Source organism: Sus scrofa, chromosome X (genome assembly GCF_054392235.1).
Source record: "Sus scrofa isolate SSC_HxYL_T2T_F1_AM1 chromosome X, Sscrofa_HxYL_maternal_Yorkshire_Landrace_v2.0, whole genome shotgun sequence".
Taxonomy (NCBI): domain Eukaryota; kingdom Metazoa; phylum Chordata; class Mammalia; order Artiodactyla; family Suidae; genus Sus; species Sus scrofa.
The window spans coordinates 112,410,893-112,429,788 of NC_139401.1; the positions used below are offsets into that span (position 1 = coordinate 112,410,893).

Sequence of the window (18,896 nt, forward strand, 5' to 3'; positions counted from 1 at the left end):
CTTCATGCAAAACAATTAAAATTATTTACTTTGAAAGAGATTTCTTGAGAGAGAATTTTTTTCCTGAATTTGCAAGATTGATTCTTCCTGTTCTAAAATTTCTTAGGCATGTAAAAATCTCCAAAATTACTAGCATGTTGTCCAGTCCTCTTTTACTATACCTTCCAGTGGAACTATTTCACAAAGTCTCATTTTAATTTCCATGCCCAGGTTAAGACAGTGGTGTTATGGGAAGTACTTAGTAGGGTAACTGCCTCTCCTTGAAACAAAAAAAATCTCTTGCTGCAAGACCGATGTTTAGTATCCATTACTCATTCACCACAGAAATTATCTCTTTATGACTCAAATCCCCAGCATGTTAAAGTTCTAAGAAAAAAAACAAGCATAGTATTTGCCTTTTGTTAAAGTGCCTTCATTTTCAGCAATAAGTGCTACTATTGTTTGGAAATTGATTGTATGTGACACAGGTTCTTCCTGTCATTTTAGTATGTTTAATTTAGATTGAATTTATACTTTTATTTATGACAGGGAAAAGTGCCACTTAACATAGTGGGGATAAAAGTTATGGGACATATTACCAAAAAGGTGGTGTCAGATGAAAATATAAATCTTTTTTAAAGAAGAGTTCTGATAAATGCATGGATGGCAGATTTATAATTAGACTGAAGTTATACCACCATTTTCCAGATCCTTGCTTAGAGGGACTGCAAGAAAGTTGGTAGATTCATGGGTAGGAGGTAAAGTCAATGTTAATGCAGAAACTGCCATCATTATTGTAAATGGGTCCAGAAGAGTGAACTAGAAGTAGTAATAAGTATTAAACATGACACCAAAAGGATTGATAATGGTCTATAGGATAAAGTGAAATGCTTTTTAGCATTTTATGCTGAGTCATTTCTTGAATGTTATAAGCTATAATGCATTTTAAAGAAAATGTGTTTCAACCGGATATGGCCTCCTGATAGAAATACAAAATAATTTGAAGGGTCAAAATACCAAGGAAAAGAGGAGATCCTGTCGTGGTGCTGTGGAAACAAATCCGACCAGGAACCATTTGGCCTTTATTTCACTGATTTCTCTTTTCCATGGTATTTGTGTGTGTGTGTGTGTGTGTGTGTGTCTTTTGTCCTTTTTTTAGGGTCACGCCCACAGTATATGGAGGTTCCCAGGCTAGGGGTCTAATCAGAGCTGTAGCTGCCGACCGACGTCAGAGCCACAGCAATGCCAGACCCGAGCCACATCTGCGACCTACACCACAGCTCACAGCAACACCAGATCCTTAACCCACTGAGCGAGGCAAGGGATTGAACCTGCATCCTCATGGACGCTAGTCAGATTCCTTTCTGCTGAGCCACAACAGGAACTCCTCATCTCTAAACTTTTTAAAAAATTATTATTATTATTATTTTTTGTCTATGCCTGCAGCATGTGGATGGTCTCAGGGTAGGGACTGAACTCGTGCCACAGCTGAGACCCGAGCCACAGCAGTGACTTTTGATCACAGAACTGAACTCAATATTCTATCTCTCCTAATTCTGTACTATTCTGGTCAAGTTTTTACATGTGAGCTACATAACATGTCATGGCAAGGAGATTTATGGACTTAAATTATTTCATCTGTAGAGTTTGGACAGTACCTGCATCCCCTTAAGGTGGTATGAATCAGTACTAATTTCAAGTCAAAGGAAAAGGAACATGGATATCATTAATGGATGATATTGGGTTTAAGAGTCCCAAATCCCTACTCCCCAACTCATTCATTGCTACAGTCCATTTGACCCCAGGCACAATGTATTCCTGTGAGTTTCTATTGCCTTTTATACAAACTGCTGACTGTGGAAAAACTTGATCAAAACATCAAAGATTACCAGAGAAGCAGAGTTTGTGCCCTTCACAACCATTGATGAAGTACCTTAACCTCGCCTTCTCTTGATGCCTTGCATATGGTCATCTGTCTTCCTGACTACTACCTCATATGGCTTATTTGTAAATTCAAGCAAATGTGCTTCTGACTGGCACTGATACATCACTGATGCCAAAATATCAGAGAGGCTGAAGCATAGGGACATATTTTTTGATTCAGATGGAAAATATTACAGATTTATGGGTAAGTGATGACAATAGCCATTCCATAATATCTTCATATAATCAGTATCTTCTCATGCCTCCCTTCACCAAATTTTATGACCTCAAAACTTATTCATAGAAATTATTTTCTTGCTGACCCAAAAGTTATAGCAGGTAGATGTGGAGATGGGGCCGGCTCTTTGAACAACCCAGCTCTGACTTTTCACATGCTGGATTTCCACTGCTTTCCAATGACCACTTAAAGAGCCATAATGTACAGAATGTCTATTGATGTCCCATTGATATTGATGTGATTTCCCCTAGTGGATTGAGGGCAGCACAGCTTACAGCCATTAGTATCTAAAGGTTATGTATAATGGATAATAGAGGAAAATGAAATAGCAGAAAGGAATTTGCACGGGAAACAGAAGCAGTAAATAGTTTTAGTGAAAGATCTTACTTGGGTTATACAAGCAACTGCAAAGGGGGATTGAAAGAAAAAAACGATAACTCTTACAGACTCAGCAAGAGTTGAGAGTGAAATGGCTTTGTATTTTGAAATATAATACTTTTTTACTTCAACCACAGAAAGCCATTTAAAAATCATCTTGTATGTTACAGTTCTTATGTGACATCTTTCACTAAAATGACTATTTATGAATTCTTACTCTACCCTCCAGAGGTGGCCTGATAAGGCACAAATAGGGTAAGTTGAGGAAGAGATTTTAACGGATTTATTCAAAGTCACATAATCTCCAGTTCATGACAGAACTCAGAATAAAGTTCTAGTGTTTGCCATTAACATCTCATTTTGAACCCATTCAACCTACTGTGCTAGCATTTAGCCTGGTATTTGTGCATTTAAAAGAGTCTCACAGTAAGCAATCCACAAATCTTAGCTGTAGTAACCATTGCAATGGATGACCTGGTAAATCTAATTTAATTTTTTTTTTTTTTTTTTTGCTTCTTAGGACCGCACCCACAGCATATAGAGATTCCCAGGCTAGGGATTGAGCCCACAACCTCATGGTTCCTAGTCGGATTTGTTTCCGCTGCGCCATGACGGGAACTCCTTTATTTTAATTTTTAATATAATAAGAAAAGAAGTTGGTGGATTTATTTGGTAGACCAAGAAGTAAATGAGCTGCTAAGTTTACTGCAGTGCTAGATGGGCAGCAAGGCCTGGTGCTCAAAAGCATGCCCTCTGGAGTCAGTCTATTCTGGCTCAAAGCTCAGGATCCCCAATTTTTGGTGATGTAACCTCTCTTTTTTCTTTTTCTTTTTATGGCCACAACTGCTAGGGGTCGGATCGGAGCTGTAGCTGCCGGTCTGCTCCATAGCCACAGCAACACCAGATCCAAGTCTCATCTGCAACCTATACTGCGGCTCACGGCAATGCCGGATCCTTACCCACTGAGCTACGCCAGGGATCAAACCCGCATTCTCACGGCCACTATGTCAGGTTCTTAACCTGCTGAGCCAGAACAGGAACTTGGTGATGCGACCTCTTAATTTCAATGTGACCTCAATGTGATCTCTTGCCTTGGCTATGCCTCAGTTTCCTTATTTATGAAATATATTTAATACAGATAGCTACACTTAAAGATTGTTGTGAGAATGCAATGAGTTGATATAAGTAGAATGCTGAGCATAATTCATTTTTTTCAACAAGCTTTTACCAACAGGGTTGCTATGTGCCAGGTACTGTCCTTGAGGCTGGGATACAGCCATGTATAAAATGGACAAGTCTGAGAAATAATGAGTTTTAATAGTAAATAATAATTACATAGATAATAATGGTAACAACAACAATAAACACTTATAGTATGCTTATTAGCATTATTATTAGTTATATTTATTAACTCATTTAATTCTTATAACAACCCCATGTTATAGATACAATTTTAGGCCAATTGTACAGATGAGGAAATGGAGGCCTTAAAATGTTAAATCATTTGCCCAAGGTAACATGCCTAAGAAGTGGCAGAGGTCTGAAAATCCATGCTCATAATTCTTGCACTATGTTGTTTTACTGTCATATCAAATTTATATGCCATTATTTTACCCTATAAAAAAAGCAGTCCTTGAAATAACTGAAATATTCTATTTTCACTTCTGAAATGAATAAATATGTAATTAAACAAGCCTCACAGTATGTAATACCACTTTTTACATAAGACTGGCCATATAATACATTTAAATAGAAACACAGGTTTAAACACAGTATAAACCTATTAATAAAGAGTTTACTATTACCTGGATTTGTTTATTCCAGAGGTAAGGTCTTATATCTAAAATATTATTTCTGTTATAGTAAAAGTTAATAGACGAAAACCTATAAGAGTTTGTCTCATAATTGAATAAGAATGCTTTAAAGAGTGTCATTATTTAAACGTTTCAAATTACTCCTTGTTTTGAATGATACCATATTGAAATCCTATTTCTATTACAGTACTTTCTCATCTCCAACCTCCATTCCTTCAGCTTTATTCCTCATTAAAGGTTATTACAAACCAAATAAACATACATGTTGGGTTATTCTGAAATGTCTGAGATAAAAGACACATTTTCGATATTATAGGGTTAATATTATCCACATTTAAGAGAAGCATTGTTCAAGTATATTCAGATTGTATGATGAAAAAAAAAGAGATCATCATAAAACGTCAATATAGGCTATGATTCTGTACTTTTGGCATTGTCAGTGACTCCCCTACAAAATACACCTTGTTTATTGACTTACTATCTTGTTCTAAGACTCTTATAAAATCTGGCTATGAGAACTTTCTTATTGTTCACATTTTTAATAATCAGAATCAACAAAATTTGCTTTTGCATAATTATAAGCAACTCTAAATCCCTTTTTAATCTATCTTTCAGAATCATATTCATTGCATCATCATCAGTAATTTCCCTCCAATTAGGAAATCAGGCTAAACCTGAAAAGAAGCTGTGAATGACATACTTAAAATTTTTTCTACCATAAATTCTTCTAGGAATAGTGCTTCCACAAAATACGTGTTTCAAAAGTTAATTTACATTTTAGACTTCAGTACCACTCAAACAAGGAAATTAACATTCAGTCAAAACAAAATGTCATCCAGAAAAATCAATACGATTTGCTATCGAGTGAGGGTGATGTTAATCAAGATGCCTCAAGAAAAACATTATTTCTCTTAAAAGTGGAAAGTGTGCTTCACTATTGTTTTCTCCTTTAACGTCACAAACATTGTAAGCACACAATTTTGTAGCCATTTACCTAGTAAATATAAGAATATATATATTTATGTATATATATATGTGTGTGTGTGTGTATATATATATACATATTTTTTTTTTTAGTCCCATTGTAAAACTCTGACTTTTTGGAAAGAAATTATGTGCTGGATTTTTTCCAATAGTTTCCAAATAACTATTACTTTAACAAAATTGCTACCTGAAAATTCGGTAGCAGTATTATTGTTTAACTATAATTTAAGAAGCTATTGTAGATTGGTACTTATGACTTCTAATGAGAAAACCATAACAACCTTTTAATTGAAGGGAAAATGGTTAACTACAGTAATTGCAATCAATACAACTGTGTTATTAGTATAAATATTTCTTCTCAAAGAGCAATCTTTACTCTCCTCAGCAGTATTTAAGGTTAGGAAGTACCAAAAAAATCTAATTAGAAATCCATTTGTTATTTATAATACTAAGCCTTGGTTCAAATTTGTAGGTCCCATGCAGAGTAGAGAAAGAAGCCCCTGCCCCTAACTCCACCATAAGCGAAACAAGTCTTGAAGAAGAAAAGTGAGGCATGGCAAAAAGGACTTACCTATCACATAGGCTAGCAACAAGGCCAAAGTCACTGTGATTGCAGTTGCGCTCAAGGCCGTGCACTTCCAGTTGCAGCACCTGTAGGGTTTGTTGAAGGTAAAGGCTGGTCTAGAAAAGGTGCTTCGAGGAAGTGGCCTGGGAGGAGGCGAGTACACCGTATTGGATGTCAGTGGGTAGTTCTGACTGGCTGCACTGAAGATAGCAGAGGAGCCAGATCCATGTTTGAACAGGAAATGCCTGCAGAAAGGAAACAAAGTTTGGGCAATCAAAATCAAAGCCAGTTGCTACAGAAATACAAACTGTACTAATTTTAAATAATCATGCTATGGCAAAACACAGGGCAACTAGGAGGAACACAACAAAATTCCAAAATGCCCTGGGCAGTCTCCCTTCTGTTTTTCTATTTTAGACTTTTAAGAAGAAGAAAGAGGTCTTCTGTTCCCTGACTTACTGGCTAGTGAAGTTCTCAAACTCAGAGCATTAACATTCCAAATTTGATGTTATTCCCTATGCTCCTCCCTTTCATTAAATGTAATACTCAAGATCTGATTAAAAAAACAGAAATACAAGTGTCATCAGACATTTTGGTAATATGAATGGCCTAGAGACCAGTATTTTATTTAGAGACTAGCTTTCACAGACATATTTTCACCCAATATTTTATTAGAAAAATTGCCAAACATACAGCCAAATGAAAGAACTTTATCATAAACACACATATACTCAACGGAATAACAAGTAAAGAGATTCAGTAAATCTAGGGTAGGTCCTAGGCATGTGTACTTCATGTCTGAGTGATGTGCATCTCCCGATGAATAGCATTGGCCTTAAAAATACAAGATTCAAATTTTAAAAGACTGTTATCAAACAAGCATTTTAAATTACAAAAACCCTAAAACACACATATACTTGCCAACTAGATTCTGTAGTTAACATGGCTTTATTCACGTTATCACATCTCTCCATTGCTTAGTCCACCTTTTTTTAAGCATCTGATTTCATTTTTTAAAAGCATTCCATAGTAAGTTGCATACATCGGTACACTTTATTTCATGTAGTTCAACTTTCATTTTGTTATCTAGAGTCATATAACTTTTTCCATATTTTTGTTTTGTTTTGACTTTTCAGGGCAGCACCCGTGGCATATGGAGGTTCCCAGGCTAGGGGTCGAATAGGAGCTGTAGCCACCAGCCTACACCAGAGCCACAGCAACGCGGGATCCGAGCCACGTCTGTGACCTACATCCCAGCTCACGGCAGCACTGGATCCTTAACCCACTGAGCAAGGCCAGGGATCAAACCCGAAACCTCATGGTTCCTAGTTGGATTCGTTAACCACTGAGCCACGACAGGAACTCCAGTTTTTCCGTATTTTTAATGTAAAATTTATACATAATGAGTTTAACCTTTTTTTTTTTTTTTTCTCTTTAGGGCTGCACCTGTGGCATATGGAAGTTCCAAGACTGGGGTTGACTTGGAAGTACATCTGGGGGCCTACATCACAGCCACAGCAATACCAGATCTGAGCTGCATCTGTGATATACACCATAGCTCATGGCAACGCTGGATCCTTAACCCACTAAGGGAAGCCAGGGACTGAAGCCGCATCCCCATGGATACTAGTGAGGTTGTTACTTCTGAGTCTCAGGGAAATACTGAGTTTAACTTTTTTAGATTCCACATATGAATAAGATCATATAGTATTTGTCTTTCTCTGTTTGACTTAGCATAATATCCTTAAGGTCCATCCAGGAACTCATAAAAACAAAGAGTAGAGTGGTGGTTATCAGAGGGTGAGAGGAGGAGGATAGGGGAGATATTTAAGGTTACAAACTTGCAACTAACAGATAAGTCTTGGAAATCTAATGCATGATATTATTATAAATAATAAATATAAATAAATATCAAACTTGCTAAGGCAGTAAGTCTTAGTTACTTCCATCACAAAAAAGAAATAATTATGTGTTAGAGGTATTAGCTAACACTACAAATGGCAATTGTATTGCATATATAAATGTATCAAATCAACATGTTGTACACCTTAACTTATACACTGTTATATGTAAATATATTTTAATTAAAAATTATACACAATGAAATGGACAAATTTTAAGTGTACATTTGCTGAAATTTGACAAATGCAATAATTTGTGCAACCCAAGCCTCTATCAAGATACATAACATTCCCATCACCCCAGGAAAGGCCCTCCTGCCTTTCTAAGTAAAATCCCTATTCCTACCCGCTAGAGGCAACCGCTATTTTGTATTTTTCTCCCTTGCATTAGTTTTGCCTGCCCTAGAATTTCATGCTGCTATCATGTTTGAATTACTAGAGTATGATTATTGACAGTTCACGCTATTGTAATATGGATATTTAATGAACAGTAGTGATTTATTTGCATGGAAGGAGGTGCCATGAAAGTATGTTTTTGTGCATGAACTTTATCGAGTTCTAAGTGCCATGCATTGTGTTTAACACTCTATCTCAGTTAATCTTCACTCATATGCAATAGGCTATATTATTATCTTCATTGTGTATTTAAGGAAATAGAGGCCTAAAGAGGTTAAATAATTTGCTTAAATTCACTTAGCACAAGAATAGTGAAGCCAGAATAGGATCTCAGGTCATTCTGGCTCCAAAGTTCTCAATCTACTCTACTGTGCCTCCTGAGGCAGTAAAATACTCTGCTAAACAAAAAAACGCGGGAGTTCTCTGACGGCCTAGCGGGTTGAGGCTCCTGTGTTCTCACCGCTGTGGCTCTGGTTGCTGCTGTGAGGCGTAGGTTCAATCCCTGGCCCAGGAATTCCCACATACTGCCTGTGTGGCAAAAAAGAAAAAAAAATACAAAAAAAAAAAAAAAAAAAAAAAAAAAACCCAAGAGAGAACCTGAAATAAACGTTGCAACTCTCATTAAAAAAAAAAAAAAATGCTCGGGTGCTACATTTTAATGTACTACAACACAAGACCCCTCCACTAAGCAAAGAACCAACATCACCTTGTACATGTCACATATGGCCAGATGCATAAATGATCAAGATTACTTTTATTTTTGGCCATGTTCCTGGGCCAGGGATCAAATCTGTGCCACAGCAGCAACACAAGTCATTGCAGTGACAACACGAGATACTTAATCTGCTGTGCCATAAGATAACTCCTCATTAAGACTATTTTAAGACTGATCTCCAGCTTCCACTTTTTAAAGAACAAAGGCATACATGTCTAAATGAAAAAACAACTGTCCGCATGCCAGTTAATAAAAAATAGTCACACTGGAGAGTTTTGCTTTAGTATCATGAGAGTAAAGGTTATTTAAAGGTCAGGGTTGCTGAGGGGAGTGTAGATTGATAAGCCTTTTTGGAGGGCAATTTGGCATTATGTAACAAAAGACTTTAAATATGTATATCCCTGTCCAACAGTTATGCCCACAGGAATTCATCCTTAGGAAATGATGTGTATGACAACGTATATAAGAAGTCATTCACTGCAGTGTTATTTATGACAGAAAAAAACCCACCAAAATGCTAATAGATATTTGAATAAGTAAATTATTTTATAAACACAGTACAATACTATATAACCATTACAAATTACATTGTAAAAGAATATTCACTAGGAAGAGTGTATACAGATATTACCAAGTAAAAGAAGTAGTCTTCAAAAACAATATGGGTAATAGAACATAGTTTTTAAATTATATATATATATATATATATATATATACATATATATATATATGCTCATGGAAAAATAATAATTTGTGTTACCTTTGGAGAGTAGGGATATTTTTTGAAGTTTTATGCCTTGAGCTTGTATTGCTTTTGTGACCAGTATCAAAAAATTGGGATTGGGAAAATGCAAAGACTCACACCGATCATATTTATAGCTGGTTCTATTTATGTGAACAAGATTTATTGAGTACATAGAAAGGCCAGTCACCAAAGTAGGCACTTTATATGCAATAGTTTGATCCTTATGTGTATGTGGGGTTTATATTATTATTATAATTATTATATATGTTATATATTACTATATTATTGTTATAATATTAGTATATTATTATTACGATGATGAAACAGAGACCAAAAGAGGTTTAGTAGGAGCAAAGTGGTAATGACAATAGTTATCATACTAATGATAATAAGAGGTAACATTCCTCAAGTGCTTACTTGTACAAGACATTGTTCTAAATAATTTTTAAGCATTATATAATTTAATCTTCACAACATCCCCATTATAGTAAGTATCTACATTAACAGTTGAGAAAACCAATGCACAGAGAGGTTAAGGAATTTGTCCATGGTCCCACAGCTAGTAACTGGTAAAGCTGTGTTCAAGCCCAAGCAGTCTGGCTCCAGAGCCTTTGCTTTTTTTTTTTTTTTAAAAGGTCTCACATATTTATTACTGAGCCAAAGTGCTAGTGCAGAAACACTGACACAAAGAGAAAAGTCGTTTCCCCAATAAAACATCCAGCTGTTCCAATGTGATATGGTAAGATGCAAGTGACCAGGACACAGCATAAATACATGTGCCACCTCATGTATGGGGCTTCTTACAGACCCAGCTTGGTTCTTCTCCAATGTCTTCTCTTTGTATTGTACCTGATTTTATTATCAGTTTTCATTCTAATTCATTGGGTGATGGGACAATTCTGCTTTTGCTTCTTGGCCAAGAATCACTTGATTCTGGAAGTCTAGTGAGAAGACATGGCAAGGAACAAATTCAACCACACATAGGATGGTGGAGCAGAGAAATGAGTGAACCATTGCTCATAACCACTACATTATAGTATATTACACAAGGATTACAGAATTAGTGGACACATGAAGATTTGAATCCAGGCCTTGCAGGGCACAGAAGAAGCACACCTTGTGTTAATTTTGGCACATGGTTGACATTGGGTTTAGCCATACTTTTACTCTGTTCTTTTTGGGTCCCAATGACAAAAATGTGAGAATGATGGCTACAGAATCACAAAGTTAGAAGAGATCTCAGAAATCATCTAGCAGCCCAAGACTCTCATTTTGCAGGTAGGGAAATGGTGGCCCAGAGAATTAAAGTGTATTACTTTAAAGAAACATCGGTAGTTAATGGCATGAATGTACATAGAATCAGGGACTTGCAAAATAGTGTATTCCTATTGCCCTGTGCTACCTGCCAACCATTCTTCACCAGATTACCACCAGGTTCTAATCTTCTGGGCTAACTGACCTGGGTTAAACAAATAGAATCTGTTCAAACGGTACTATATAATACATATATATCTTTTTTGTATGTCACATTTTCTCATAGTAAGTTTTAAAGACAATCTTAACTATTTTGAATGATTGGGCAACCATTAGAAAAGAGCTAGTCTTCAGAATATAAAGGAGTCACTACTGCTTCTAAAGGCAATGGATGTATACCCAGAATGGAGAAGTGGTGTTTAGTAGAAATAAGAATAAACATATTTTATTGAAAAAGTGACACAGCATTATGTTCCTTCTATTTGATTACACTTCCTCTTTACTCCATGAAATAATCATCTTCATGTCATAAGGAGGTAGATTTCTTCTTTAATTTCTAGTTATCTCTCTCAGCCTATGTTTTCTCCTTCAGCCATCAAATTTACTAGTTAGCGAGAAGCATAGCACTTTACAGACAACAAGAGTGGATAAGTCTCTCCATCTCCCCACCACACTCCGTAGTTACTCTGGGGGTGATAAAATGTCACCTACATATAACAGATCCTATACAGAAACACTCTGATATGTTCCTATGGGATAAAAGAGAAATCCAGCAGTATGGGGCCCTTCTATTCAATGTTTGGAGATAAAATCTTCAATTCCTTGCATATTTATGAAGGAGAACAATTGGATTTTTGAGACAACGTAAGTGGCCCCATATGTTGGATATTGATTTGGTAAGCTATATCATTAAGAGGTAGAAGAAAGACAAAGAAAGAGAGAGAATTGTTGGCTATTATGATGGCAATTACAAGCAATAATCAATATTCCTGAGCACTATAATTTCATCTTGATATATACCAAAGGATTTTCAAATGCAGTTTCATAAGTAAAATATTACAGCATAATGAATAAATTCAACAGTCAAAGCAGAGCAACATTTAAACTAATTCATATTTGAGTGGAATCCAAATCACGGTCTTCAGTGAGGGTAGATAATAAAATGAGTTCATATTACTAAGGTTCTTGTCTCCTTATTAACAAGTTGAGGTTAAGATTCTCTGCTGAAAGTGATCTACACTTTGATGTGCATCATGAAAAACAGCAATGCAAATGCTATGTATTGTCAAAGGCTTTGCAGTCCATTGTTGGAAAGTGAAACTACTGCCTAAATGTGTTTTCATACTCCCTGAAAAAAGAAAGAGCATAAAGACAAATGCGCAGTGCTAGACTTCAGCTATGTGCTCATAAAATCAGATCATCTGTCTAAGCACATTGCTTTTCCCAGGGGACCTGAGGATATACCAAAATGTTGCTATCAATTTCACACAATTGGGTTTTTTCCACAGAGGAAATGATAAAAATGCAGTTCAAGAGTTTATGTGTAAGTAGTACTCTCCTTTGCATCTGTTTTAATATTCAAGTTCAAACTTAAAAAGGAAAAGCAAGATATTGCCAAAAGGAAATGGGCATATAAGGAAACTGAAAAAAAAAAATCTTTAAGACTGATGAGACCCAGCGGTGGTAAATGGGAATATAATAAATGCTCCTGTAAGGATTTTTAAATCATCTATAAAAAAGGAGAAAATGTACTCTCTCTTTTTAAGCCCTTCATACTACATAATTCTGGGGGCATCTGTTAGCACTAAATGATGTGATTTAATGTGGCACTTAAAATTCTATAGGAAACAGACAGAAATCTATAGCTTTCTAATAAGAGATGCATAAATAACTAATGAATTTTTTCTGTTACCTCTTGTAATCATACTAATGATGAATTTCTAAACCTGCATTCCCTTAGCCATAAGCATTAGAGTCATTTTTATACCTAGAGGAGGGAATTCAGTTTACATTCAGTTAGAAGCTAAGGTTGATTTTACAAAAGAATAAGAAAGAAGACTGCAATGAAAAGGCCTTGAGTCAAGTTATTAGGGCCAAATCACATTCAGATAGGATAGTGGAATTTAGGTATTTATTCTTTTAAAATTATTAAATGTATTTTACAGTGATAAAAAATACAAAACATAAAATTTACCATTTTAAGTGTATAGTTCAGTAGTGTTAAGTGTGTTCACATTATTGTGAAACGTATCTCCAAAATTTTTCATCTTGAAAATCTGCAACTCTATATCCATTAAACAACAACTCCTCTTTCTTCCCCTCCCCAGCCCCTGGTAACTACCGTTCTACTTTCCGTTTCTATGAATTTGACTATTTTAGATACCTCATATAACTGGACTTGTGCAACATCTTTTTGTGACTGGTATATTTCACTTAACATAATGCCCTCAAGGTTTATACATGTAACAGGATTTACTTCCTTTTCAAGGCTAATTGTTTGTATATACACTGTATGTGTATATCATATTTGTTTAGTCATTCATCTGTTGATGCACATTTGGGTTGCTTCTACCTCTTGGTCACTGTGAACAATGCTGCTATAAACACGGGTATACAAATATATCCTGAAGATCCTGCTTGCAATTCCTTTGAGTATATACCCAGAAGTGGGATTGCTGGATCATATGTCAGCTCTATTTTTCTTTTTCTGTGGACCTCCACACCATTTTCCACAGCAGTTGTGTCATTTTACAATCCCACCAACACTGTAAACGCTTTCATTTCTTCACATTCTTGTTAACACTTGTTATTTCTTGTCTTTTGATGATAGCCATCCTAATGGGTATGAGGTGACATTTCATTGTGGTTTTGATTTGCATTTCTCTGATAATTAGTGATGCTGAGCATCTTTTCATATGTTTGTTGGCTGTTTTTCATATCCTCTTTGGAGAAATATCTATTCATAGGTTATTTATTCTTATGCCTCCAAAAACGTGAGAAAATAAAAGAAAGTGTCAGGCTAGGTCAGCTCAATTTTCTTCTATGAGAAGAAGATCTAGTGTTGTTTTGTGGCAAAGCGCAGTTACTGGCAAGATATCAACCTCAACATCTCTAGTTTTTTCATAATAGCCTATTCTTGATGCTCTTTATGAGCCTAAATGGTATTATCAGCTTGAACAACCTCCTGGGGTAACAAATTGTATTTTTTTATTAACAGGTATATAAAGGAGGATTTCATTTTATTTGTCCTAGGGTTCTTTCTTTCAAATTTTAAGCCACCCTTGTCCATATGTCTTGTCCAAACTTTATATACTGAGTATTCATAAAAAGTCTCTAGTCTCTCCATGTTGTTCACAATTTGTAAGAGGTTTTTTGTTTTGTTTTTAAGAAAAATAGTTTTAAGATATCTATCTAAACCTTAATTTTTCTAGGCTTAGGTCTTAGTTCTATAATCTAAAATGGCAATACTCTATGGTCTAGAATGGTATTTTTGTGATTTTCCAAGTTGATTAGTTAGTAGATGAAAGGACTCTTTAAAAAATCTTTTTTTGTGGCTATTATTCCCTGTTTCTCTCTCTCTCTCTCTTTTTTTTTTTTTTTTTTTTGGCTTTTTAGGGCTGCACCTGCGGCATATGGAACTTCCAAGGCGAGGGGTCCAGCCGTAGCTGCCAGCCTACACCACAGCCACACCAGATCCTAGCCATGACTGCAGCCTCTGCCACAGCTTGCAGAAGTGCTGGATCCTTAACCCACTGAACAAGGCCAGGGATTGACCTACATCCTCATGGATGCTAGTCGGGCTTGTTAACCGCTGAGCCATGATGGGAACTCCCCCTGTTCTCTTTTAATCAGAAGTAACATCGGCTCAACCTTCTCAACTGCCTCTGGACTGTATATTCCTTGAGGGCAGGGACTAAGTGTTAATTTCTAGGTTCCTTGTCTCATACTCCAAAGGTACTTGAGGAATATAAATTGATTTGCATGATGCTTTTGGTTCTCCTGAAAGGCTCTTGATCACTTGTGCAGAATGAATGAGGCTTAGGGACTTAAAATAACTGTTTCACTTGTGAGCAAATATTTCTTGGTCTACTGAAGATAAAAAAATGATAACAAGCTTTTATTTCATTTTCACATAATCTAAAAGAAACAAATAAGTCCAAGAAATAGTTGATTCACTTTCATCTCCTTTTGAGACATTTGGGTAATTAAAGAATTATTGTTAATAAAACTACTAATAATCAGAAATAATCACTGTTAATGGCAAGAACAATGACCATTTACAGAACATCTGCTATGTGCCAGGCATTCTGCAAAAATAATTTGTGGGTTTTTTTTCTCATTTAATCCTCACAATAAGGTAGATGATATTACCCACATTTCATAGTTGAGGTGGCTGAGGTTCAACTACTAAATTTAAGTAAATTTCACATGGTTATACAATCAGGAAACAGTAGAGTTGGGAATCTACTTCAGTTTTTTTGATTACCAGGATTCAATCTACATGAGAGCAGAAATGTTTGTTTTATTTACAGCTGTATACCCAGCATCTAAAATAGTTCCTAACAAACAGGAGGCACTCAATAAATATTTTAAAATCCATGCATGAACAATGAAACCCATTTTCTTGACTACTGTGCACATATTAACTCACAATATCCCTGATGTCACTCCTAATGTCATCATTAAGGTAATAAAATCTTAAACAACATGATCATCTGGCTTTTCTCTTTTCAAAATGAATATATATGAGCTTATTATTTCATTGAATATGTTTTTATGGAAATATTTATTTCAACTCTTTTAATTACACAAATGACATAAAGATATTAGGAGGATGAATACTTATTATGAAAGTGAACTAATGGTCATGTCTCCCTGTTCAGAATACATCAGAATATTTTTTCTCGACAGTGTATCAGACATTTCTGTAACAGGACATTTAGATATAAGTGATATATATATATATATTCCAGCCTACTAACTCCAACATATATATACATAATGGTAGAAAAAGAAAATACTGGACTTCCCTGTCGTGGCTCAGTGGTTAATGAACCTGACTAGTAACCATGAGGTTGCGGATTTGATCCCTGGCCTCGTTCAGTGAGTTAAGGATCTGGTGTAGCCGTGAGCTGTGGGGTAGGTCGCAGATGCAGCTCGGATCTGGTGTTGCTGTGGCTGTGGTATAGGCCGGCAGCTACAACTCCGACTGGACCCCTAGCCTGGGAACCTCCATATGCCGTGGGTGTGGCCCTAAAAAGACAAAAAAAAAAAATAAAGAAAGAAAAATAAAATACTATATATTCTACTATGTTTTACCAAGTTCTTTTAGTAGACTCCAAAATAAATGGAAGTAAACACTTATCTTCTACTTCGTAATAATGCCCTTTCGAGTCATGCTCATTCTCTAAGTTAAATCCATGATCTATAGATGTAATTTTAATTTAAAAATTAATATTAAAAAATCCTACACCACTTGAAGAGTAAATATCAAAATTAGTATTTTCTGCTAATGTAAATGTTCCCGTATTAAAAGGCTAAGGCCAATATATAAAAATTATTTACTTAGATTAGTAAGCTTACCATTTTTCCATTCTCTTTATATTTAATAGTAATTTAGGTCCTGAGATATGGTGTGTAAGCTGTAATTCTTTTAAACCAGAGACAATCTGGAAAGCTATTGATAGGTAAGACTTTCAATCCTCCTCTGAATTTACAAATCTTTTCCACGAAGACACAAGCGAATGCCATACCAAAGTTTTCAAGATTTCATTTCCCACCAAAGATCATTTTAAAAGGGTACAAACATGAAATGTAGGCAAAATTTATGAGCACAGGTTTAACATTAAACCAGACCCCTAATTTTCTAGGATTTAAGAGAAATTCATTCATTTGTAAAGAAATTCAATTATAATTCCCTTTGCAAATGCTGATAGCCTGTTCCCAATTTTACTCAACAGAGTAACCTGCTTATTTTATGGAATTAGTCTTCACTGGTAATTTGGCTTACTTATTTATTTTTCTTTTTAGAGGAATGTGTAGTGGGCAGAGTATTATATACCTTGATTATCTTTTTATTCATCCTCATTTTCTACAGATATGTATTATCCTCATTTATTTTATGAGCCAGCTGACATGGTATACTTTTCTGTATCATTTGTTTTTATTGAATTGTAATCTGTATTAGCAAGGACATTTTATTTTTAAGAAAGAATGTCATAAACTAAATACGAAGGAGTATAACAAGGACAGAACCTAAGAGTTTATCGCTAAGCTCTTCAAGTTGAAAATTTAGATTATCATTCTAATGCAACTTTTGAAGGATACTGATCAACATTTGCTTTCATTAGCTTTCATTTCTCTGAAAATCTTACACATGTATAATCAAGGCAAGAATGTTTTATAATGCCATAAAATAACATAAGAAATGCCACTCAAATCGGTCTTCTAACCTATCCAGCATGTTTCTCTAAGGGACAAACTGGCAAAGGGTACGGCTGTCCTCTGAAATATCAGGCTCAAAATAAAAGATGTGACCTAAGGCAGAAACTGTCTGCTTCTCACCAACATCCATGTTCTCCTTTTCTCCTGGGCACACAGATAGACTAAATTTCCCAGTCACCATTTCCATTAGGTATGGTCGTATGACTGAGTTCTGCCTAATAAAATGTGAAGTCTGAGCAAAAGTGGTATTTGACACTTCCAGTCTTCAGTCCTAAAAACTTTCAACTCATGATCCTGAATCTCCTTCCTCATCCACTGATTAAAACAGAGCAGATTCAAATATGGGAGGGGTCTAGTCCATTCATTCCATAAAATGTTATGTAAAATATTAGGTATATAAGCATATTAGAGATGCTGATCTTGGTCTCCCTGCACAGAGCCCTTACCCATGACCTTCCCAAACCCACTCCCCACTGCTTGCAGTCAGAGTTAATTGGGCCAGAATTGGACATCCAACCTCAGAGAAAATCATTCTCTCTCTCTCAGAAATCTAGACACAGAAACCTAGTAGCCTGGGAAGCTAAGATGCAAGGTCATTTTAAGCCAAATCTGCAATTAACAGCTTAATAGGAGAACAGATTTTTTTTTTTTTAAATAACCATCTAGAACAAAGCCTGAGAATGGAGCATGTGTGCAGAGAGAAGCAAAGAGGAGACATTATGTGGCCCCAGGAAGAAACAGAAGCATGGGGAGAGCGCCACCTCTCATTAAGCCTTGCTGTACTCATTGTCCTTTACCTGTGAGACTATCCTGTATCATTTTCTTTTTAAACTTCATTTTTACTTGATTTGCTTTTAAAGCATTTCTGTTCCCATCAACCAGATAATTTCTAAGACAATAAGTACTTTTCCACATTGGGGAACAAAACCCAGAATTCATACAAAGCATAACCATAACCACAACTATGTGCTGTCCCTTTCCACACAAAGATCAAAACAATTCCAATTCCAAATCCTTACTCTGCAGAGATCTAACACCGAAGAAAACAGATGGAAATTTTAATAGTAACTACCTTTGGGTGACAGAAATTGTAGATTTTTTTTTCTTTTTTATTTCCTGTGTTTTTCCTATTTTTGAAATGAAGTTCTATTACTTTTATAAGATCCTTCACGATCTGGCCTCTGCAGGCTTCTCTGCTTTAACCACTGCAATTGTCTTCCATGCCTTCTAAGCTCTGGCCATCGTATGTCATGTGCTGTTTCCCAAATGTGCCATTTTTTTTCAGGCTTCTGTGTGTGTGGTTTTTTTGTTTTTTTGTTTTTTGGCTTTTTTTTAGGGCCACATCTGTGGCATATGGAGGTTCCCAGGCTAGGGGTCTAATTGGAGCTACAACTGCCGGCCTACACCACAGCCACAGCAATGCCAGATCCAAGCTGTGTCTGTAACCTACATCAGAGTTCATGGCAATGCCAGATCCTTAACTCAACAGACATTTGGCAACGTCTGTGGATATTTTCAGTTGCCATGACTGAGGAGGCAGTGCTACTGGCATCTAGTGGG

The 18,896-nt window shown here is 35.9% G+C and overlaps 1 protein-coding gene and 1 pseudogene across 10 annotated transcripts in view; both read right to left on the reverse strand.

Moving 5' to 3' along the window:
- The window catches only part of TENM1 (teneurin transmembrane protein 1), a 908,801-nt gene that overhangs the window by 317,170 nt on the left and 572,735 nt on the right, over positions 1 to 18,896 (reverse strand). For all 10 annotated transcript variants that reach the window (XM_021080671.2, XM_085007213.1, XM_003135358.6 and 7 more), the window contains one exon: positions 5,888 to 6,126. In XM_021080671.2, coding sequence (XP_020936330.1) covers positions 5,888 to 6,126 — 239 coding nt within the window. The remainder of the gene's footprint in view (positions 1 to 5,887; positions 6,127 to 18,896) is intronic.
- LOC146394777 (large ribosomal subunit protein eL39 pseudogene) lies at positions 10,322 to 10,594 on the reverse strand (annotated as a pseudogene).